Genomic DNA, 24,719 nt, shown 5'->3' on the forward strand with positions numbered 1-24,719 from the left:
TTCGTACTTTCTTTCTTTCTTTCTTGTGTTTCTTTATTCTTTTGCATAATTGGCTAAGACGTTCAGGATCAGAGTTCCTTGCTATATTGGCTCTTGGCTATTTATATGGCTTAACTTCAACGACGAAAGCAATAATTTTATTTTTTCAGATGCTGCCTTTAATGTAGCCGATGAAAACCGCTTTCTGAACTCGGAGAGTAAGGCCATAACGCAACTTATCTTAACCACACGTGAATTTTGGCTGTGGGGTCGTGGGGCTCTCAGCATCCACGTCGCGGCGCTCACAGTTCAAATCCACGTAAAATTCGAACCTATTTTCGCTTTTAAGGCTTCGAGTGGTATATTGCAAGAAGCCATGATGCTGCAAGGAACCACGACGTTACAGAGATAAGACTTGAATATCGAGCTTAGTACAGTAAACAGAAAATCTACCAGCGCTGCAGTGAGCACGTCTTGTAGATCAGACAGTACTTTACTATTCTTTTTTTTTCAAGAATTTTTAGGGCTGATAATTCATTTCTTGTCCCCGCATTCTCGCATTACAAAAACTTTCTTCTTTGCCCCATCGTCTTTCTCTCAGAATCATGGCACCACAAGTCCTCCAACGTAACCGTACCGGGCTCGGAAACGACCGCGGAGATTCGAGGCCTACGTCCGGTGACACTTTATGTCTTCAGGATTTTCGCTTTCAATTCCTTGGGGCACAGCGACGCCAGTACCGAGACGCACGTGCGAACGGATGTTGAAGGTGAGATCTCCTACAAGAGTACCACGTGGCACGAAATATTTGATGAGCAATTGGCTGAATAGCACTTCGCAAGTTGCAGCAAATCTTTGTTTTCCCTCGACCTTTACTGACATGTCGGCAATATTAGGCTAAATGTCACAGCTACGCGAATCTTGAGGTCAAGTAATGTGGAAACTCCTAGCTTCTAGGCTTGAGTGTATTTTTATTTCTTTTCGTATGTTCACCTTTTGTACTTAAATATATAGACAGATACCATACAGATTTGACTCGGAAGAATAAATTACTAATGCATATTATTCCAAATGACTAGACAACGACATCAACATAACTAACAGTGAATATTATTCCAAAGCACTAACATTTTACATTTCTTAGTTCATTCTTTTCTAATTCTAGCAATTTCATGAAGAGTTGGCATGAAAATATGAACCTTGCCTTCCAAAGTTTCTTGTGGGTCACGTTTTGCGTAAGACGCCAGAAAGCTTCCCGCCAGCGCAGTGTCTCAATCATTTGTACCGAAGCAAAGGACGCGAAAATTTGTGATCACAGTCGACCTAATTTTTAGCAAAAGTGCTTTTTTTTCTTATGTATTTCTCGTAGCTATAAGCTAACGTGCAGTTGTCTTTTTTTTTCTGCTTTGAAGCACCTGGCGGGCCACCACAGAAAGTTAGGGCTGAAGCAACAGGCTCACAGTCGATCAAAGTTTGGTGGAAGGTAAATACGTACTCCTTTTTCTATTTCAGCCACTAAAATGTTGCAGACAAGAACGTTTCGCTTGAAAAAAAAATACAGCAAGCTGATCTTTCAGAATCACATCTCTATATACCAATCAATCACATCCAGCAACGAAGCTGTTCCTTTCGAGCTGTGGCACTAAGAACTGAAGTTGCTTGTAATTAAACCACACACTTTAAAAAACTCTGCCCGCATATTACTCGCCCGCTTGAAACGTTGTCGGCACAGAATACTTTCGAGTACTCTCTAAATGAATATTACATAAAAGCTGCAATTGAGCCACACACGTTTAACTTCAAGCGACAGTGTTCATCAACGTTCTCCCTGTTTTCTGTAAACATGATCTGCGTGTTATTCAGAATTTTGCCAGGGCATCGAGCAAATCTTGCGCCGTTCGTAAAACACACTTTTCACAATTCGGAGGATCTCTATAAGTAGTTATAGCAAAGGTCGTAATTAACTCATACACTTTGAGCTTTGCCTGCATCGTCCAGAGTCTGTCCGCTGTGTTAACCAAACATAAACAATGTGATTTGTTGAGTTCACTGAGGGTGCCTAGGAAAGCGAACATTGTATAAGTCACGAAAATAGGGGGAAAAAACGAAGATACTGTAATTATTTGCAAAGCTCCTGATCAAACAAGAAACGTTAGGATTTCGCCACAGATTAAGATTAGCATGCCCCCCACATCCAACTAATATGAACTTTACGTGAGTTATTATTTCGCTACACTAAAAAGCGAGAAAAAAAACTGCGTCATAAGGCTTTCGAGCACTTAGATTCGTTTTAACTCACACAACTTGAACTTCGCCTAAAATTACTCATGGTGTGGTTCCTATTTTAACTAAAAATTAACATTGTGTCTTGTTTAATTCAACGAGGGTGTCTGAGACACCTAATGCGGACCTCGTAGAACGTGAATACTATTTGCGGTACTAATATGTAAGCGATCAACGCTGTGGTTTTGTCAAGCAACCATTTTTATTAAATGCAAGCTCGCTGTGGCCTAGAGTTCTCGTGGAACATTGGGAAACAACACAAAACGACCACATAACGCTTTCTAGCACTTGTTCGAGTAGTTTTTCTGATATGCTGTAATTTAACCACACGTGTTTAACTGCGCGTGCTCAATTACAATATAGTTATCCTCATTTTCTTGAAATTTGAGTTAGGCGACGCTTATATTTTCCCTATAAGCAGACTAAATTGTGTGCCACTCATAAAAGACACCTATAGCACCCCGGAGCGCTTGTATACGAAGTTTGTTGCAAAGGCCATGATTGCTGCACATCCCCACATTCATGACACATCCCCCATGACGCGCCTCTTATGTTAACAAATTTAAACAACGTGCTTTGTATTCTTTACCGTGCACGCCGGAGAAACGTAGGGTCAACCACACACAAGGCACTAGAATAGCAACAAAAAGGTTTTAAGTAATTATTTGTAAAGCTACTAACGAAGCTAGGAATGCGGACGTTTCGTCACACTACATTTAACATGCTGTCCATTTCCACCTAATACTAACTTGGTATCACGTACATTTCTTTTAATACTCTGTGAAACATTGCGGACAACAGCTGTATGATACTTTGGAACACTTAGAAAAGTAATTTTCTGTGAAAGCAGGTAATTGACCTAGATGGACTAAACATTTCTGGTGCGTCACGTACAACTTCCTTCTTACCTTATAGATATATAAAACCGTACCTCACATAGTTCACCGAGGATACCGTGAAAACCAACTATACGCCTTGTAAAAGGTATGTGAATTGGGAGACATCATGTATTCAGTAATTACTTTCAAGGTCCATAGGTAATTACCCTACACGCATCGTACTTTCCGTACACGTCACCCATAGTATGCTCCCATTTTCTTCAAATACAAAATAGCTGTTGTTTTTTGGTCCTCTCAGAGCAGCGGGGAGACTTTGTAAGTGTTTCATATAACGCTTATATAAACAGGCCGAAAACGAGGCTTTAGCAATTTTCATGCATCTCTAATTACCCCTACACATCAAAATTCGCTTATATATCATTTTAATATGTTCCACATTTCTTTGAACTATTCACTTCGCGAGTGATCTGGTTTTCTTATATATTTTTTTTCAAAGCTCATGAAAGCAGGTGAATAGTTTTTGAGCGCTAATAGCCGCACGAACAGCCTCGTAGCAAAACAAACCTCCTCACAGTATTATCTGCAGTAACAAGGTTTCTGCGCGCTGTTTACAGCCTCCAAGAAAAGACCTACAATTTGGCCCATTGAAAGGTTACTACGTGGGGTATAAAGTGAAAGACACCACGGACACTTATGTTTACAAGACTCTTGAGCTCACTCCTGCAAACCTTCACGACGAGTGTCACATCACCAACTTGAAAAGAAACACCGACTACAGCGTCGTAGTGCAAGCTTTCAACACGAAAGGAGCGGGGCCTCCATCGGAGGAGATATTCGTTAAGACGCTAAAGAACGGTAAGAGCACGTGGCTTTATTGCTTGCCGCTTACGGGTTCTCTCATGACAATCAGGAATATCTTCCGAAAACCTGCGTTTTATTATGTGCTATTCTGTTTTATTCGCTACTCATCTTATTTTGACCATATATTCATTCCGTTGAGAGAAAATAAAAGCCCATTTAATATGAGCAGAGTAAGCATTCTTAAAGGGACATTAAAGAACGATATTAAATGAAGCAGCATTCGTAAGTTAAGCTTCTGAAATAGCAAGAGCGCCGCTTTTACCATGATATTGCATTCCCCAACGAATATTTATTGCAGATTGGGATGACTGATAGCGCCAAGTGCAAATGCTGTAGAGGCGAATAAATTGTGTAACACCTTCTGTGCTGCTGCCCGTCCTTCGAAAATGAAACTCTTGCCCTTCGTACCACTCTAAACCAAATTGACGGAAGATCTTTCTTTTTGGAGAAGGTCTTGGGGTCTCGCAATTTACAGCTGCAGAAGGTCACAAAAGCGCTGCTGTAATTTCTGAAGGCAACCGGAGTGAGCAACCGTCTGTGATACACTTCTGTGGATTTTCATTATATCAGTGATTCTAGCATACATCAACTGTTGTCTTGTTTTCCTTCTTCTCCTAAACTTTTCCTCCCCTTTGACTTGGGCGAAGTAGCCATCTGGGCTCAGTCCAGGTTACCCTCCCTCCTTTCATTTATGTTTTCTCTCTTACTGTGACAAAAAACCATTGCAAGCCCGTAGATGCGCAAATATGAAGTACATGTGCTAACGCACCTGGGCACTCCCCACAACAGCTCGGCGTGTTGCATTTTGAGAGTCTGCTCGGTTCTACACCTGAGCAGAGCATGAATAACTACACGGAATTGCAAGAGAACAATAAACCCAGCCTCGCAATCATTCTTCTGTACTATATGCAACTGTTTTGTCCAAAGTGAATAAAAATATACTTTTGAAATAAAAATTTACTAGTCTAAACAAATTTAGTAGTTTTGTTTAACGTTGCCTCAAGAGGAAGCTTTAGCTCGAGGGCTCTGACTCCATACCGATAGCATGAAACGATGAAATAATTTTCCTCAGCAACCACTGCACCGAATTTGATTAGGTATGTTGCATTTAAGCGGAAACTTAAACCGATTGGAAGTGGCATATATTTGTTTTATACCATATCAATCTTCTAAGAAACATTTCTTGTTGATCCAATAATTAAAATAAAGTTTAGTTTATCAACTTTACAACGTTGTAACTCTACAATAAAGAACGATATCCCAAAAATATACAGTGCTCCTATTAAAGTGGCCGTGAGCTACTTTTCATTGAGGTGGAGATAACCATTTGAAGGGAAATGGGCTATTTCAGAAATACTTTGTCTCAAAAAGTACTTTAATGCGTTCAGAGAAAGGCTTTTTGTGAAACTCTCGTAAGCATTCTGGACATTTCATGACAGCTGCAAACTTGTGTATCACACTTATCCATTTAAAATGCTTAAACAGATGCAAGTTTCCAAATTGCGTTATCTGCTTTTGCTATTGAGTTTCGAATATGCAAACTTTGCGGTTCATTTTTCTAAGTTGGCAATCTTCGGCAATTTTCGTAAAATCATTCGAGGTTGTAAATAAGAAATTTGCTTTTTACAGTCGGTACAATTTAGCCTTATCTCCTAAATGCAATATTTATTCAGATCGGGTGAATGGTTGTTTAATGGGAGTGTTCCACATGTATTTGAACAGAGAAATTGGAGTTGGCCTAGACGTGAAGCTTCCTCGTAAACCTAAATACTTCGGCGAAAGGACTGTTCGTGTTTCATAGCTATAACTAACCGCTTCTACTAACCTGCAAGATTATTCTACTATTCCGGCATTTATTCTTACGCAAACATGTCTTCTAGATCCTCCAACCTCTCCGGCAGTCAAGGTTCAGTCGTCTACATCATCATCCATAAGCGTATCTTGGAAAGCATCCGACACGAACGATGTCCTAGGTGAGTGCAATCAGCATGTGTTACGTTCTATATTTTTTTTTGGAGGGGGGGGGTGATTTTTCTTTTTTGCATAAACAGATTGGTAGAGAAAATTTCGTTTTTGTTTTGTTGTGTGTGTGTGTGTTTTTTTTTTTTTTTGCTCTAACAGGTGCGCACGAAATTCCGGTTGCAAGAATAGCGCAAATGCTTTTTGCATGCATACGTAAAGCTGACAGGCATCTCTCCCGTGTCATCTAACGCAGCTACGAAGCTATATTATGCTTTCGCAGTGGCTCAGTGTTAACAACGGTCTACTCCTGAGCACGCAATGCATGGTATCCTCGACTGCAATGGCACCACCGTCGCTGTCGTATTCATAAGTAGCTCACACCCAGGACAAGACTCGTGCAACGAATCGGCTGATGTAATAACGTGTAATAATGTAATAATGTGTAATAAAGTTCATGTGTATCCGTACACATGTGCCGGTGGCCGGCTCCATTCGCTGCTAAATTGAGCACTGAAACAGAAGACGGCACCCAAATATCCTCACGGCAACAAGTACATGCCTTCAAATCACCTGGTTTTTGTATTAAAATGAGAATTCATATGCCTTTTTTCCACGAAGTTTGGCCCATATTCTCGGCCTGTTTCTGGCCAATAAGATGAGCCAGTATTTGAGATAGTGCAATAAGAAAGTGAGACGTCCCTGTACGCAGTGGGCTTCTACGATAGTGCGTCCCCCTTACAGCTCCGGAATGCCCGTGGTTGTGCTTTTAGCCAACAAGCGTTGTTTATGCAGCGTCTCGGACACTCCTGGACAGTCCGGAACGACAATCACTCCGCTCCGTACCGATCCCGGAGGCGAGGTAATCCACAGTTGCGAGTGTCGCGTAGAAGGAGCACACGCGTACCGCCGTCTGCCCGGACAAGCACGTAATCGCTATGCTGCAATACTGTATACAGAAGATGACCAGTTTTATATAATTTAATTAACAGCTTCACGAAAGCTTCGCATGTTTTGCATGTTTCGCATCTGCATGTTTTTTTTTTTCTATTGTTGAACTGGAATTTCGGATTTTCCTTTTTTTTACTTTCCACTCTTGACATTCTGATTTTAGGTTACGTGCTGCACGTGCGAAAAGACTTGGGCGAGTGGAACAAGATTAACGTGCCTCGAGATGCAGCTGAGTACACCGTGGACCAGCTGACATGTGGTGCTTCGTACCAAGTCTACCTATCCGCTTTCAATTCGGTTGGCAACGGGGGACCAAGCAATATCGTCTCAGCCAAAACAATTGGAGTCGGTGAGTCAGTTTACACTCTGTATCATTCGCAACGTCCTCAAGCGATATGCCTTCAACGTGAACGCTTCATTTTCCTCTACGCTTGGACCTACTTCTAAACGACATTTTTGTTAGAGAAATAAACATTTATTTTTTTACGTGACTTGTGATGCTTGCATGGCCCTTTTAGGAAAGTCCGCGAATCAGATTTGAATCTTTTCACAATTTTTCCGACAAACTTCTGTTAATTTGTTGTTTCTGCTATAGCCTGTGTCGCATCTCTCAGTTTCGATATTTCATGAATTTGTATTGGCATGTCTTAGGGGACTAGCTCGCTTAACGTTACTAAACATCAGCACCTAGCATATGCTTTCTTTTTTTACGCTTAGTTCTGAGGAAGCAAACCTGACCAGTTATTGACGGTGTTTCCTTGCAGCACCTGTGGCTCCTGACAAGCCGTCACTTATAACTATCAACTCTACATCAATCGCGATTCACTTGGACTCGTGGCATGACGGCGGTTGTCCGTTCATCGCTTTTGAAGTACGCTTCAGGAGGCAGAAGGACAAGGTACATGCCTATAGCGCATTTAATATCTCAATTGTGCGTTTTAAGTATCTTTCCGCGTTAGCGACACTCCAGGATTAGGCGTTAAACCAGGATAAGTGTTGTTGGGGCGTTGGCGGAGGTATTTCTTATAAAACACATAGCCTCTCGATATTTCTTTGTCATCTGTCCTTACACGTCCAAGGAAGATCCACTTACTTACACACCTACTACATGTCACTGAGAAAGCGATTGTAATATGCTTCATCCCTCGCAGAAGTAAATTATTTAAGAATAACAAGAGAAAGGGATACGCGTGAATGTATCCTAAGTGCGTAGAGCATCAATCACTATGATACAAGACTATCAATCTTTCTCAACCCTAGTTTCATGGTGTTTTTTGTTCGTACATCAATATGTCTGAAGAAGTTCCTAAGCTATCCTCGGCGAGGGGTCAATGTCCTCTTGATTTTCTTTTTTTTTTGCGTAAAGGACGTGATTTTCACCGCAAAATTTTGCGATAGGCAATTGCAGCAGAACATATAACACTAGTTTCTGCACGTCTCTCCCTCTACAACGTCCCTTCAATAGCCGCTTTTTTTGTTTTTTTTTGCATATCAGGTATGGAACGTCGTCGGACACAACATTCCTCCTCATCAGAAGCAAATCATGTTGAGTGACCTCATCCCAGGTGTACCTTATCTGCTTCAAGTAATAGCGAAGAATGAGGCAGGCATAACCGAGGCCGAGTACGACTTCGTCACGCTGCCAGCAGCACAGGGTATGTGTTTACATGTCGGTATTGAATGTGATGTTGTTACAGCTTGAAACGCTGCTCGCAACGTTCTTGCAAAACGCAGCTACCCTGTATAATACCTTGTATTTCTCCTGGCTCCAAACTGGCCGCTTAAGATAAGACTGATAGCGGGACGCCTGATTCCCTCTTCCCTATTATGTTGCGTATTCATGACGTTCACTGCCTACATAATATTCAGCGGTCCGTGCGTAATCCAGCCCAAATGTGCAGGTGTCTTTCAAACTACCTCAATGAATTTTGTTTTAAACAAAAAACATCGGCGCTTACAGATAACCGTACGCAGCCACGTGATCGTGTGCTCGGGATTATTATGATGCTTGAGCAATGGTGACTTCGGTTCTCAAGCACCTGCGTTTCAAACTCCGCTGTGCCAAATTTCGGCTGCTTCAGTGCTATTCTTACGTCTGCAGCCGCGCCCTGGCAGCTTTCCCATTAAGAGTAACACGAGCGTCCAAACAAATGTGGTAGGGCTTGTATTCTATGCACTGGAGAAACAGACTTTCACAAAGCTTCACAAAGAATACCTAGAGAGACACACTAACCATGTCAACTTAATCCAGATGGCGAGTTGACACTTCGAAACTACAAATAATCCAGTATTGCCATCAGTGCCAGGCCTGGCGCTCCATAGAGAGCGCAGAAGTGTAAACGGGTGGCGCCACCACATTTAATTTTCTGCGCCAGCTTCCCGTTACGACACGTGAAATCGGAGCGTCTGGTCTGGTTCAAGTAAATACATGATAATCAAGACCAACTAGATTTATTCGGTAAGCGAGTTGGAGTTCTGTCCTAGGGCTTTTAGGAATTCATTGAGCGCGCAAATGGCCGCAATACGCGGAATGCCTGAAACCAGTCGCGTCACGCTAATGTCGTACTCGTCCCAGAACACGAAGCTTGTGATTGATTTTCCCGCCAGCAATCGACCTTTCTTTACCAATTAGTTACAGAGAGATGCAATTTTGAAAGAGTGTTCTGCCTGTCTAAACTGACTTATTCACATGCCGGTTTAAAGCAAACACTATTGCATATATTGTGTAACCGCTTTGTGTCGCAGCACCAGCCACTCCGTCGTTGGTCGTAGAGAATGAAGCGACGCCCTTCTACCTTGAGCTCGGCGTCATTTTGCCTGCCTGCATTTCTCTCATTGTTGTCCTTGTCGTGGGAGTCCTCGTATACTTCGTGCTGCGAAAGCGATACTCCTCGGACAGCTCCAACAGTGGTGAGCATTAGCGCAGTATTCTTCCTCAAACCGGTTGCACTCTAAACAGCAACACACTTTGGTGACACAGCGAGGTGAATGCATTTTTAGTAGCAAGCTACTCTTGTGAATGCACCATCTTTTTTTTTCTTATTTTAGTGCAGAGTCAGTTAGCCGCACAAGAAGTGAATTTGCCAACTCTTAAAAAAAGTGAAGTATAACTCAATTTGTCTTCTGGGCCCCTATTCACAAGATAGTTGTTATGCTGAAAGCGTTCGCGTCAGCCAATAGTGACGTAGGACATATTATTAGAGAAGGCGATCAGCCTATGAAAAAGAGCACTTGCGAACGAAAAGCTTTGTGAATTCGGCCCCTGATTCGAGACACTGTAGAAACTTTTCATGTACGAGATATCCCGACGGGGATAAACGACGAAACGAAATTCTGTAAATAACTTGTGTGCTAGTGCGTTTCGCAAGTGTTCGTATGTTCGTGAGTTTTTTTTTTCTTCTTTTCTTTCATTCTATTTTTTTTATCCTCAATCGTTTCAGCTGTAGTAGCATGCCAAACGCGGCCAAAAGAAATTGATGGCCATCCCCTCCTTTCAGCGTTTAAAATATATATATATATAGAAGCTTTACGTCCTTTTATGCCGCCGGTCTCTTTCGGGAAACGGTACAAGTCTGCCTTTCCGCTTCGTTTGTGCATGGTGCAGGAAGTTCAGCTTACGGGTCGCGCAAGGCAACCCACCTCCAGGAGTGCCTCCACCTGTCGGAAGTCGACCCGAGCCTCGGTAAGAAGACGATGTCGCTGGACGGCCGCCTGGACTACTACCCGACGCCGTACGCCACCACCCGCGTCACCGATATTGACGAGAGGAAAATGTCCGAATGCTCCTACAAGCAGGTTGGTTTGCTTGAAACGGCAGAGCCTTTTCGGTGAATCGGCGTGGCGCGCAATGTCGACACAGCAATTTTTACGAACAAAGTAGGCACGTGTTATCGACAAGAACTCATGAAGTTTCCTCTTTTGTTTCTATACCCTCAATAAATTATAGCTTCGAGAATCTTTGCTAAATTAGCGCGATTTGAACGCTGTATTTCAGTTTTATATCAGATTATTCATTGGCAAGTTTTTTAACGGGAGCTCTTGAACCTTTGCTTTTCACTGCAATGCGAAGGAAGCAAATGGACTAGCCTAAAACATTCCAACTTCCTCTCAATGCAGTAAGCTTTACGCCCTTGTGAGGCATGTGCTTGCGCGGCAAAGAATGGAATTTATAACTGCATCTTCAACAGCTGACACAAGTGACAAAAACAGTACCAGAACAGCTTGGCGCATTACCTCCAAGTACATTTCAGCGCACACAGCTAGCATCTCAATGGGCACGTATAACTGCTAAGTGGCTGCGGAAGAACTATTAAATTCATCATAATTTGAACATCGAGTCATAGAAATAAATGTAAATGTATACAATGCATGTAGCTGTGAAGCTATATACAGGGCGTTCAAAATTAAGTTGGTAAAGGTGTAAAGGTGGGACACTTTAGACATGCAGTGCGGCCTTTCATTGCGAAACCTCTTCAGTGCCGCAAATGCATGAAACTGGGACACGTGAGCAGCGTCTGCGAAAATCAGGCAGCATGCCCCCGCTGCGGAGAGCCCCACGCTGCAGATAAATGTGGCGCGACTGTAGTGAAGTGTTCAAACTGCGGAGGATCACATGAAGCTTCATCGAAGACATGCCCACATATTAAGAAGGAAATGGCGATCTTGAAAGAGATGGCGAGAGATCATTCATCTCATCGCGAAGCCGCTGAAAAAATCAGGAAGCGACGTTCACGTCGCCGGCGCTCCTCAAGGACGGCTCCTCAAGGAAGGCGCATGCCACTTCCTACAACACCACCTCCTCCTCCACCGCCTAGGCCAGACAATGTGGAAAGGACCGCGAAGAGCCAGTCCACTGAGAAGACCACATCTGCCGAATCTTGGCCGGCTCTACCGAAACGACAACATTCACCTACAGAAACACAGCAAACTTTCGCTGGACAACTCCCGACGTCTACTGCCGGCGATTTGTGCGACCAAGACAGGCAAGTGGCTGATATGCTGCAATCGCTAATTAATACAATGCGCATTATACTGAACAAGCTGCAAACACCAGCAGCTCGAAGCGCTCTGCAAATACTGGATGCACTAAATCCAGTGCTTGCTAGCATCGTTTAAGCATCATGGCTCGACCAACAGTCCCCTTCCGCACTGAACTTAAAAGTGCGTCGATCTTTCAATGGAATGCCAGGGGTCTAAGGACCCGTATATCAGACTTTCGCCAATTCATTTTTACACATCGCTTCCCCATACTGGTTATTTGCGAACCAAATACATCAACTCCACTCAGACTGTCCGGTTATGAATCTTTCGTCTCGTCCACATGCGGTGCGAGCACGAAGGTGATCATCTACATCCGCACGGACTTAACATATGTCGCTAACGCGATAGAGCCTCATGACGACAACCAATATGTCTGCCTAAATGTGCAAAAGAAGAATGTGTCATTTACACTAATTGGAGCCTACATATCCCCAGCGGGTCACTTTGACGGCGAACGACTGAAGAAAATATTACTAATGAACAATGGCCCCTGGATTATCACAGGTGATTTCAACGCGCATCACCAGCTATGGGGAAGCACTAAAATTGACTCCAAAGGCAGGCGCCTTGCCTCCTTTGCTGCTGACCATGATTTGTGCTGTGTGAACGACGGCAGCCCTACATTTCTGCGAGGCACGACCTACAGTAGCTGCTTGGACTTGACTTTGGTGTCACGACGCTTTGCCTCGAGCGTCCAATGGTTTACGGACATAGAAACACATGGAAGCGACCATATTCCAACATACATAAAGATTAGAGGAGTTGAGCAACGCTCCTCTACCGTCTTGCGTGCAGTTGATTGGTCAAAATTTAAGAAGGATATGGATGACACATGTCGGGAAGGCCTCTCACACAGCATCGAAGAAGCAATCGCAGAGGCATTGAAAACATCCACCTGCTCGCTTACAAGGTCAACAAGGCGAACAGACTTGGACATGGAACTTGAGAGGCTGCGTGCGGCACGCCGACAGGCGGAGAGGAGGTATCGGCGCACGAAGTCCGTCTTGGATCTGAGGGCTTCACGACGCATACAAAAGAAAGTCCAGCGTCGCATGGATAAATTGGAAGATAAGCGATGGAAAACATTCTGTCAGTCGCTTGATCCCCGAAAATCGCTCTCGCACATATGGAGAACGGTTAGGGGTCTTCGCTCATCTCCGCATCAAAGGAAGCCCTTCGCTGCTGTGGCCCTCTACCAACTCCGCTCGGAACTTCAAGTGGCTGAAGAGTTCTGTGCACGGGTTGCTGGGTCCGTGGCCATCATTACTGACGCAGCATTGAATGACATCCCTGAGGCACGTGTACCAGAAATAAACGTGCTATTTTCACTCGAAGAGCTCGATGCTGCGTTGGCGACCTGCAGGCGTTCTTCGTCACCAGGACCTGATGGCATCACGTATGCTGCCCTATGCCACCTTGGACATGACGCACGTGATGAGCTGCTCAACTACTACAATGAGTCTTGGCAGAATGGCGCCGTTCCTAAAGGATGGAAATCGAGCCGCTTGATCCCCATTCTGAAACCTGGAAAGTCTCCGCTTGAGATCTCATCATATCGTCCGATTGCGCTTTCGAGCTGCGTCGGCAAAGTGATGGAAAGAATGATTCTTGCTCGATTGGAATGGTACCTAGAACGATTCAACATCTATCCGGACGCCATGACAGGCTTTCGTCGAGGTCGCACGTCCATCGACAACGTCATTGACATCATAACATGGGTCCAAAATCAAAAAAGCCTCAAGCGCCTATCTGCGGCACTTTTTCTGGATATAAAAGGAGCATACGACAACGTCGCCCATGAGGCCATACTAAACTCACTAGAGGCTGTTGGAGTTGGTGGCCGGATGTATAAATGGATTCGGGACTATTTGACTGAGAGGCGTTTTTTCTTACAGACCGAAGACGGCCCAACTTCAGACCATTACATCTGCCGTGGTGTGCCGCAGGGTGGAGTGTTGAGCCCTATTTTGTTCAACCTCATCCTGGTAGGACTAGCGGATTACCTACCGCAGACAGTACATGTCTCAATATACGCCGACGACATTTGCATCTGGGCCTCTGCAGTGACTCGCCCTCAGCTAAGAGCCAGGCTTCAGCGGGCGGCAACCATGACGGCTTCTTACCTCCGAGAACAAGGCCTCAGTGTGTCTACTGAAAAGTGCGCGTTACTTGGTTTTACGCGGAAACAAATGTCATTCTATCCTGTTACCATCGATGGTCAAGCTGTATCCTATGTTAAGACGCATCGCTTTCTGGGCGTCATCATTGACCGCAACCTCTCGTGGAGCCCTCACTGCGTCTATCTGAAGAAGAAGCTAGTCGCCATTGCTCAGGTCTTCAAATTTCTATGCGGGAAAAACTGGGGTACACCAGTCCATTCTATGTTGCAACTGTACAGGGTTTTGTTTCTCGGACTCCTACGCTACAGCCTACCAGTATTGTCAAGTGCATGCAAGACGAACTTTCGCGCCTTGGAGAGCATACAAGGTCAAGCCCTACGCACGTGTTTAGGGCTGCCTCGGTGCACTTCAACCGCAGCAACAATCGCCATCGCAGGAGACCATACAATCCAGACTCATGTAGCTGTCGACTCTCTCAGAGTGCACATTCGCCATCTGTCAAGGATCCCCGACCATCATTTGGCCTCCCTACCAGCAGATAGACCTCAAGCGACCTTTTCACGAGTGATTAGCGCTCATCAAGAGTACATACCGGCATCTTTTACACCGGCGGCGAAGCCTTCCTCTCCCCTGTGGTGCCTGCGACCACCTCAAGTGAATTTTGCTATTCCTGGACTTACGAAAAAGTCCAATCATCCATCGCCGGCTCTGAAGCAGCTTACGCTCCTGTTAATGCACCAGACGTATGATGACCGCATACATATATATACTGATGGTTCGACCTCACCTACCAGCTCAACTGCCGCATTCGTCGTTCCAGCCAAGAACGTCACAGCTAAATTCAAATTGTCGCACACGACTACATCTACATCGGCAGAACTTGCAGCTCTCCATGCCGCTATGATGTACATCACCGAAGAGCCAACAGAGAAATGGGTCGTATTTTGTGACTCTAAGGCAGCCCTTCACAGCATCAAGTCCGCATTACGTCCCAGAACTTACGAGCAAATGACATCTGATATCAGGGAACTGCACCATCATGCTCTGGAAAGAGGACACCACATTATATTTCAGTGGATCCCTGCTCACTGTGGCATCGTCGGCAACAACCTAGCTGACAAGGCTGCCCGGTGTGCCCACGAGGATACCAAGACGCGTCCAACACCTTTGGCGAGGTCGGACGCTGCCAGAGAACTTCGCCAACTTGCGCGCAAGAAGTCCCAAGATCTCTGGATTTCAAGTGGCTTCAATTGCAGATTACGTCAACTGGACCCCACGCTACGGCTACAACTACCATCTAGCCTTTCCCGCGGCGAAGCAACCTTGTTGTGTCGCTTGTGGCTGGGAGTGGCGTTTACGAACGCATATTCCTACCGTATGGGAATGGCCGAGAGCCCGATGTGCGACTCCTGTGGGTGTGAGGAGACCATCGAGCACCTATTGTGTACCTGCCCTCGCTACGATGTCCAACGCCTCTCTCTGCGGGCAACTTTACGCAGACTGGACTCGAGACCTTTCACCGAGTCAAAGATACTCGGACCGTGGCCACACCCGTCACTAGCTCGAAAAGCGATTCGTGCACTAGTGCAGTACTTGAAGTGCACGGGCTTAACAGACCGTTTATAGTGTCCTTGTGTTTGGTGTCCTTCCCACACGTACTCAGTGTTTACTCTCTCCCTTTCTTCCGCTTTCTATTCCCCTTTCCCCCACCCCCAGTGTAGGGTAGCAAACCGGATGCTGTTCTGGTTGACCTCCCTGCCTTTCTTACCCTTGTTTTCTCTCTCTCTCTAAGTTTTATGGTTTTCTGAAAATTAGGCACTGGGATGCACGCGAAGACCACCTGTGCACATAAGTTATGTGGCCAGGGGTACACAAAGTCAGATGGTAATTATCGCTGTCAGCAGCCCAATTAACGAAAATTGAATAATTATCTTTTTGTCGACTGCAGTAGGTGGTTATGTTTGTATTGAAAACTTAGAGGCAGTCGTGTTTCTACACAGTATCAGCTGGAAGAATTTTTCTAGCGTTTCTGATCTCCGAGATATCCGACTCCAAATTATAATTGTCGTTCTCATGATTTCTCATGCAAAAAAGTTAAGACTGGCGCAAAGCTCCACACTGATGTGACGCGGCTGTTGCGTGCGGCCTTTAGTCTGACAACCGAGCGGAGGCACTGGCAAAGATAACTGTCCCTCTTCCATGGGTTGCCTCCAGGACATACCCGCCCGAACTTCAACGTGCAGTGCAGTCTAAAGAACTACAGACAAGGACACTCAACTATGGGTCGTCCAGCAGGCTCGAGATGCGCTCAAAAAGCACAAGCCTCCCAACCCACCACAAACGGGCCGAACTGGGGTAGTGCAGAGTAGGGCATAACCCCGGGTCGACGCTTGGCCAACTTCACGACGCGTTAAACCGTCGGTTGCCGGTATTTTAATAGAGATATTTATATCCTATCCTAAGTCAAGAGGTGCGATAGACGAAGGGATGGTTGCGGCTTTTAAAAACGCCTCTCTTTGCACGTATTTGTGATACAATATTTGCACTGAAAAACAGTGAGGACACACAACACACGGGAAAGCATTGTTGAAATGGAACTGTTGGCTTGCTTTCATTGTATTGCCTCCTCACACTTTCTTTTTCGTCTTTCCTTTTCCTCTTTTCCAATTTGTGCTCCTCCAAGGCCCAGGAGGAACCTCTTTATGCCACCGTGAAGAGGACGCCTAGGCCTCCTCGGTCGGATATCCATGTCTACAATTATCCTGGTAGGCTGGCACGTCCTTGCTTGCATTCTTTGCTGCGTTTCTTTTCTTTTCTTTTCCTGTATAATTAGAGTGTTTTAGGTAGTCCATGTGCTTATTGACCTTCACAAAATACCGGTTGACTGGTGATACGTGCCCGGCAGTAGCAACGCCGGTAGCGGCACCTTGTGAAGCTTTTCCAATCGCTTGTTAGAAGCGTTTCGGGCTATATAGCTGTTCTTGTAGAAGGAAAATAAAAATCTTTCTACTCCTCGTCGTAACGTCAAATAGACCTTGAAGTACGTTTATACATGTTTCCTGGGATTCACTTCCTGGCTGTCTTGTGCTGTCTGTGTGCCTCCGCGACACTGTGAAAGAGAAATCTCACCATCTAACTGTCACTCTGGAGGAGCGAACAGCGCATGCTTACACGCAGAAAATATAAGATCGGCCATTGAGGTCCTTCCCCCGAGGTCCTTCCACTTGGGCATGCAGGGCACAAGGCTGAGTAACATTTAGCATGATTCAAGTGACGAACCGTGCGGGAAAACATATGAAAAAGAAAGAAAAGAGCAGCTTCCACAAGTGGTGCTATAATGCCGCCTGTTTCGGCTATCCCTTTTTTATTCCTGTCACCTTTCACCTTTGTCATATTTCATGTAAATAGAAGACTTAACTCAGGCCTTACTCGGATTTACCTACCTTGTGGTAAACGCAAAAATGTTATGATATAAAATATCACATAACAGATTTTATCCAACCTTGTTGAACTTGAATGAAAAGGATGAGATTTAGTAACCTATGGTAGCATAACCTACATATACCCCTTAAGCATTTTGCAAAAATTAGTCAAAAGTAGAAAGCTTTAGGAACTTCCAGTACCGCTTACAGCATCGTAACAACGAACCAGTTACAGATTTCGTAATACAGTAAACCGCAATTACAGGACCGTTTGAAACGTACAAATGTTATCTAAGCATTTTTAGTTTGCACGATATTGCTCATTTCCCTCCAAGACTCTCGCGAAGCTCCTATTAGATGTTTACTCATAAATAGCATAGCGACGCACACCATATTAAGTTTGTCCGCTTTATATCTCCTACAAGTCATCGTTCAGCGTTTTGATGCTTGCTTTTGTTGCGGTGTTACAAATTGTTCAGTTTCAGCTGTTAGATTTACCAATTTCCTGCATTACTTGTGAATCATGAAATATTGAAGTATTACATTAAGAATCAGCCTCATACGGTCAATAGCATTTATTTTTCTCTTTATATCGAATACGTTTCCTTCCAATTGGTTTAGGGCACTCCTGCGCTTCAAATAGGAGTAATATTGCGGGTCGGAAGGTGACGCCCCCCCCCCCTCCTCCTTCCGGATGAAAAGCTGAAGTTTCTCATTAAACAGAAGTGCAGGACCATGTCTCTGCGGTAGCATTAAGTGCGAGAAAAAACAGCTACAGTTATTTAGCTTGATACAGCATTGAGTATGAGCAAAAATGCGGCATCTCGTATATCAGTGAAAACACGTTACTTTCCTGGAAGTTTTTGCGGGAAGCCATTTGGACAATGAGTTTAATACGCCCATTAAAAGCATTTCATCTCTGCTTGCGCCTCAAAGTTGGGTTTCTCGTGGCGGGCTTCTCCGCACTAATATGCATTTTGAGGAGAAGCCCTCTTCAAATAAAACCCTGTGTGTTATTATCGATAACTTCCGTATTCGGAGCACTTCTTCTTCTCAACAAGGAGCAGCGTTACCAAAAAAAAAAAACAATCATCGTCGTAACAGAAAAGCAATAAACAAACAATGCCTACCTTCAGCGCTCAGAAAAGTTTCCGTTTCTCGATTTTCAGGCGGGTATTCAAGTAATTTTTATTTACGACACTAGCTATGATGCTAAAACGTGGTCTGAAGCCTCGGGAATCAGTGTGTGCCGCATGTTCCGCATATTTAATGGCGCTGATGATCGCGCAGCCCAGTAGGAGATTAACCACGTGACAAATAGGGAATTTTACAGCATTGCTACTGCAGTAAAATCCAACCATTCGTGCTTGCAACTTTTGAATGGCATACTGCAGCATTGAATACGGAACCATTCCTTTAATAGAAGCAACAATATTAGGAGACACAATTCGTTACTAGACACGAAAACATATCTTCTTTCGGTGCAACATCTCGTGCCAGCGAATGACTGATCGCTCCTAAAATGGTTGTGTTGGGGTTTCTTTTTTTTTTTTCAGTATTAAGCTCTGCAGCCGACCTGGGAGACAGGCGGGCATCATCTAGTCACTGGAAAATGGCGACGGCCGTGGTTAAGCTCGACGATGGAGCGGGAGGCTTAGAGGGTGAGTTTGACCTATTCACGTCTACTGCAGAACGAATGCTTCTCCAGGTTCTAGTTACCTACGGCTCGGGTCAATCGACTCTAGCCGATGTGGGCCCGCCTGCCATATTTTATCACCACGTTTATTCCTCTGCTGTCTTCAACTGCGTTTTTCTCCTCGTGGTACCCGTTCTGTCCTTCTAATGAAGTACTGCCTATCTGCCCACACCCTCCCCCTACATTGCATGACCTATCTTCTTCACTTCTTCATTTTATCCTCATCTAGAATATCAGCTACCCGCGTTTTCACTCAATCTATACTGCAACCAATAGTTCCTCCTAAATCTTAGCGACCACATTAGCCGGCCCGTAATCGCACTTCATAACTGTATGATATTGATATTGCGCGTCAGGCTAGTTTCGAGGGTGCCAAGGATTTCATTATAGAGAAAGAATGCAACGTAAGGGGTAACAGATGTAACAAAAGACAAAAAGATTAGCTGACAGTAAACCGGCTGGCAGCCCTCGGATATCTTTGGCGTCATTGGTCTATGAACTAACGCTGCCGGCACCTTCAAAATTATCACACATTGGTCTTAATGTGATGCTCTAGTTGTGCTATGCTTTGTGTATGCTGTATATCTGTCGTCAGGCACAGGGCATATCACTTCACTTTCTCATCATATTAGCATGCTAGGTGCGCCACTAGGCAAACCTATCCGGGATTCAATACGGAGTCCCCCTCTCTCAAGATGATAAGAGGAGGGGGTAGGGTACAACAACCAGTGGTAGGTAACGAAAGTAGCAACAGTTACAAACACTAACATATGAGCGACTTTGACCGAAGTGCGAATCTGTTACTGTGGTACTTCGCTTGGAGCAAAATCTGAAAACTAGAATAGCTTGCGATTATATTAATGGGCTGGTCTGAAGCTCCCAGTGTACTGTCCTCTTCGTTCTCGTTAGCGTTCTCAAATCTGCGTTCTTCGTTTTTTTTGGTTTTTTTTACGCAGAAATGATATTTGCACATTACACATAAATTCAATAAAGTGCATTATCACAAAGGAATCACGCGCATTCTTAGTTCTAGCGAAGTTTGTACTCCGAAACGTTTGCTCTTCTTCTGACCTCTGTGTAATTGCTTTACATGCAGAACTGCTTGTAAATAATGTCTAAAGTTTGCCAGCAGAAATGTTTTCCCTCAGAGAAACCTCTTGTGCAAAATGCGTAGGTCAGATATTATGGAACTTTTGACAGAGTAGTTAGTGGTTGTGTGTGGACGTGAAAACTTTTATTGTAGGTTGTGCCCAGATTTTTATTTTGTGCGGAACAATTTAAAACTCTCTATAGTGGGCGGAGCCTTTCTACTCGCCTTCTATATTTTGGTATCACCACGGGTGTCGCAAGAATACGTCAGATGGCCAACAAATGGTACTGGCCGCGAAAACGGGGGTTTCTATTCATTTTTCTTAGGTTTTAGAACCACATCCGACAAATGAAACAAAGTTTAGTGGTTACAGAGCTTTCATTTGATCAATGCTGCTGTGTCACACCTAATACACGTCCTTTTTCAGTCAACCATTCGCCGTCAAAGAGGTCTCATCGAATGTCTCATAGGTGAAATGAAAACTAGGTAAGTAACCATGTGTTCTTTCTTTCTTTTTTGCATGTATCAACACTACATTAAACAAGTGTTCATCAAGGCACGTTTCTTAGCAAAAGTGTCACCTAACTAATGACAATATACAACATGATGAACACGGCGCGGGAAGATAGGTGCTTAATGTTAATAATATCAGGTAAACAAGGGAAGCTTCATCCTGTAGCCAGCATTTTTCCAAGGTGACTTGCGCATGTCAGGACCCCGACAACCCGGGTGAAAGCTTCCGTCATTCATTCACAGTTCATAAGTTATACGACATGCTTGGTCATGCAACGTATAATGCTGGCATGTTGTACGATGCATCCCTCAGAGCGAAGGTATTTTCTGAAATTTTTAATGCAGTATACATCTATTTTGTCAGAAGTCCGATGCCGTACTAACTCTTGCTTATTATTCTCATTCTTTTATTCTAGACCACGGACACAACGCTGTTCCTACTGCGCGACTGAACTCCAAATGGAAAAAGAAACAACATTATTTTTTTCGACAGACGCCAGTTTCGCGCTATGCTCAGAGACACTTTGCAAACGGCGTGTTCGGTACGGGTGCTGGCCGTCAACGAAAGCAGGATGTGCTCACCGCGGACTCGTGTGTTTTTTGGACTGAGCACGTGGAGCGAGTTCTGATCGTGCCTCACTGCGTTCTGACGCCTCGCGAGCCCACCTTCATCATCATTATCATCACCACTATCACACCGACCCTTCATACATCTGTGTGAAAGCAGCCTCTTCGTGCATACATATCTTGTCATGCGGTGTGATATCAAGAAACATGGGAGCGCGAAGGCGATCTCGAGCGCGTTGATCGTGTTTTCTTTTTACACATTGCCTGTTGTTCTTGTCAAGTTGCTCTGTGGTGATTCTCTCTGGAGAAGATGCGAACGCTGATGTTGCAGACGCCAAACAGTACCAACCGCCGTCAGATTAATGCGCGTTTTCATTGTCATACTTATAAGCGAATTTCTAACAAACTGCAGAAGGTGAACACTTACTTCTTATCGGTGCAGGCGCACTCGATTTCTACTGCCCTAAATGGTCCACATACACCGGGTGTTTCAGCGAACCTTTAAAATCTTTTGTTAAAGGTTGCCTGTGGCAGACAGCACAGTTCTAGTTCATGAGCTGGTCTACCTGAAGAGGCGGACATTACTTGCACAGAAAATTGAAATGCATCATCGACTACTTAACAAAAAATAAGTAATTAAGTTACTAACTAATTACTTTATGACCCATATTGCAATTCACAAATTCTAGACGTGGAGCGCGCGAGGTGGATCCACTCGAACCGAATTCTCAGGATGACACCAGTTTCGAGATATTGATTCCCGAACTTTGCGGAGAAATGCATTGGCGTTCTCATTGAGACACGACGTCAACATCTCAGAGAAACATATTCATACTTGCTGCGACCTTTCGTGACGCCCGTACGTGGGTTACGTAAATAACGGGAATGAATACGCCGTTTTGAAAGATCGAACAGCCGCAGCGACGACATACATGTTCGCTACCACTCAGTTACAAATTGTAAGCTTGCGCATTGCCAGAAGGAACAGTCAACAGATCACAACCTTCTGTAATGGTACTACCGACGATTTTTACCCCTACGTCGTTTTGCTTAAGTGAGATCTCCTTTTACTTTTATTTTATCTTCACTTGTAGCAGAGCCAACTGGAAACTGCATCACAACCTTTTACTCATCATCATCACCAATTGCAGTCTCATCAAACGATCGCGGGCGTGAAATTTCTCACGTTGACACGAAAGAAAAATTAAGTGGTGTTACAGTCTGTTATTGTAGTCTATGACGTTGTCGTGATGAACATGTGATACAGTGAAGAAAACAGAGACGTTTTAGGAATGGGCAGTGCGGGTTCCGAGTTGTGTTCTTTTGGGCCAAGTGTGCAGCGCACTCACTGCCATATCGAATCGCCGTCGCGGAAGGCTTTTGTTTTGAATATGTGCATTAGCGTGGCCCCAACCCGTTCTGTGTATATTTCATGTATGTAAAGCTGCACATTTTGTTAAGCAAATACTCACACTGCGTCGACCACGAATGTAAATACGGCAAAGTTGTTACGATTGTAGTCTGATGCTGTGTCTATGCATAAAGTGTTCATACGAAAACAATGCAATTGTCTCTCTTCTTTCTTGTAGAAAACACCCCGTGCGAAGGAAGGTTGCGGAAACGTGTAACTGAGCGTCTCAATTGCAACATTTCGCCATGTTATTATCATTATTGTTCATTTACCATAATCAACATTGCATTCCAAAGTTCAAGTCATGAGTTGTCGTCACCTCGGCAAGAAATTAGCGCTATTTTACTCTCGTTACGATAAATAAGATGACAAATAATACGGTAGCCGAAACTCCGTTTTGACAATTGCCCGCTTAATAGGAAACTTATACAGGCATTCATTATTTATTGCGGAATAAAAATAAGATGTGAGCTCATCTCTGTTAATTGAAACGAATCAAGCATAGCCATGATTCCTCAAAGAACACTAGACAACATGTCTTCTGCCTTTTGTGCTGCGGTGGGAAAATACAGCTTTGTTTAACTTCATTTTGAGGCTTTCTTTATTAACCACTTAACATGATGAAAATTTATGGCACTATTCAGTGCACCGGCGGGTCTCACATATCTTTGTTGTGGAATATGTATTTGTGGATGTCCTTTTTTTGGCACGCACGCGTGTGTGTCTGTATGTGTGCAAGGGGGAGAGAGGGGGGCATCAGATCCCTCCAACAGCGTGCGACTAAGCCACGCCATCTTGGTCTCCTGATCAGACATGGAACTCGTGCCTAAGAAATATTAGGCACGGCTGTCGTGCTCAGTTCCCGATGCCAAACTTGGAGAAGTACGTCTGGCAAGACTATAAAAGCAATCGCATGTTGAATTTAATCTCCCGACTCATTCTTCGTATGACATAACGACTAGGGGGTGAAAAAGACGTCGACCTCTATCTCCCACTACGACCCGAGAAATCTCCGCCACTTCGGCGAGCATTTCTTAAATAAAACTGCATACTTGCAACCGCAAATTCAGGTTTATTTTGCGCACGAATTCACTGATATATGAACTCTTGCTCATCAGTCGTCGCTTCAGGTGCACGCAGAAAAACTTGCGCTAGCCAGGCACAGATACTAAGCGCCTTCGTGAAGTTTCTGTGCTTGCTATACGACAACGTATTGAGTCGCCACGGACTTTGCTGCATGCGCTCGACGAATGGCAGCTGTTGCCTCGGAGATAACGGTGAGTACCTTGGCGTCCTTCCCCAGCCTATATTGCTTTCTTTCCTTCTCGCTTCCATAGGCTTTTCCATAGGCTTTTCCGGAAGCTTTTCAGTTGATAGGCCCAAAGTTGGGCCGCAAGAACCTGTTAGTGCATGTGTAAACAGTGACAAGAAGTAGAATCTAGTTTAGTGGTGTGTGCAATGCACTCCCCAGGGACGCTCCTTCAAATTCACAGTAATAGAAACCAGCCTCAAAGGCCATGCTTTTGACTACTGCAAACGCCTGAAGAGACAGCAGGCGCCGGAGTCACGTCGCGAGCACCGTTCTCCGCCATTTGCACCACTCGGCTCTTGCCTTGTCCCCGAGCAATAATCGTAATCGATCTTGGGAGTCCTACCTTTATCTAATGCTTCGCGCCCGGTGCTTTCATGGCTGTCCTGCGAGAAACGCTGTGTGAGCCTCATACGCATGCATGCAGTTCGTTTCCTGACATTGCCGGGAGCGCATGCCTGAAACAAAGGAATCGTATGCGAGAAAGATTACGGTTAATGTTGATGAACAGGATAATCCCCCAAAGCGTGCGAATTTTCATAGGAGCGTGTCTGTTGAAGTTACTTGACTCTGTAATTAGTTACACTCGCGAAATGGCGGCTGTCAAGCACGGTACAGCGCGCGAGGACCACCCGATCACTGAGGCCACGCTTCTAGCGTGTGTTTCCTGCTCGCGGCT

The 24,719-nt window shown here is 44.6% G+C and overlaps 1 protein-coding gene across 13 annotated transcripts in view; it reads left to right on the plus strand.

The window, feature by feature from the left end:
- The window catches only part of LOC135921671 (cell adhesion molecule Dscam1-like), a 439,711-nt gene extending 417,851 nt beyond the window's left edge, over positions 1 to 21,860 (plus strand). For all 13 annotated transcript variants that reach the window (XM_070535316.1, XM_070535327.1, XM_065455967.1 and 10 more), the window contains 13 exons: positions 581 to 748; positions 1,392 to 1,462; positions 3,716 to 3,956; positions 5,843 to 5,935; positions 7,036 to 7,221; positions 7,637 to 7,770; positions 8,368 to 8,527; positions 9,618 to 9,782; positions 10,477 to 10,667; positions 16,716 to 16,797; positions 19,011 to 19,115; positions 20,668 to 20,726; positions 21,170 to 21,860. In XM_070535316.1, coding sequence (XP_070391417.1) covers positions 581 to 748; positions 1,392 to 1,462; positions 3,716 to 3,956; positions 5,843 to 5,935; positions 7,036 to 7,221; positions 7,637 to 7,770; positions 8,368 to 8,527; positions 9,618 to 9,782; positions 10,477 to 10,667; positions 16,716 to 16,797; positions 19,011 to 19,115; positions 20,668 to 20,714 — 1,643 coding nt within the window. In that variant the 3' untranslated portion in view covers positions 20,715 to 20,726; positions 21,170 to 21,860. The remainder of the gene's footprint in view (positions 1 to 580; positions 749 to 1,391; positions 1,463 to 3,715; positions 3,957 to 5,842; positions 5,936 to 7,035; positions 7,222 to 7,636; positions 7,771 to 8,367; positions 8,528 to 9,617; positions 9,783 to 10,476; positions 10,668 to 16,715; positions 16,798 to 19,010; positions 19,116 to 20,667; positions 20,727 to 21,169) is intronic.
- Positions 21,861 to 24,719: the final 2,859 nt, after the last annotated feature.

This window comes from Dermacentor albipictus, chromosome 3 (assembly GCF_038994185.2).
Source record: "Dermacentor albipictus isolate Rhodes 1998 colony chromosome 3, USDA_Dalb.pri_finalv2, whole genome shotgun sequence".
Classification (NCBI taxonomy): domain Eukaryota; kingdom Metazoa; phylum Arthropoda; class Arachnida; order Ixodida; family Ixodidae; genus Dermacentor; species Dermacentor albipictus.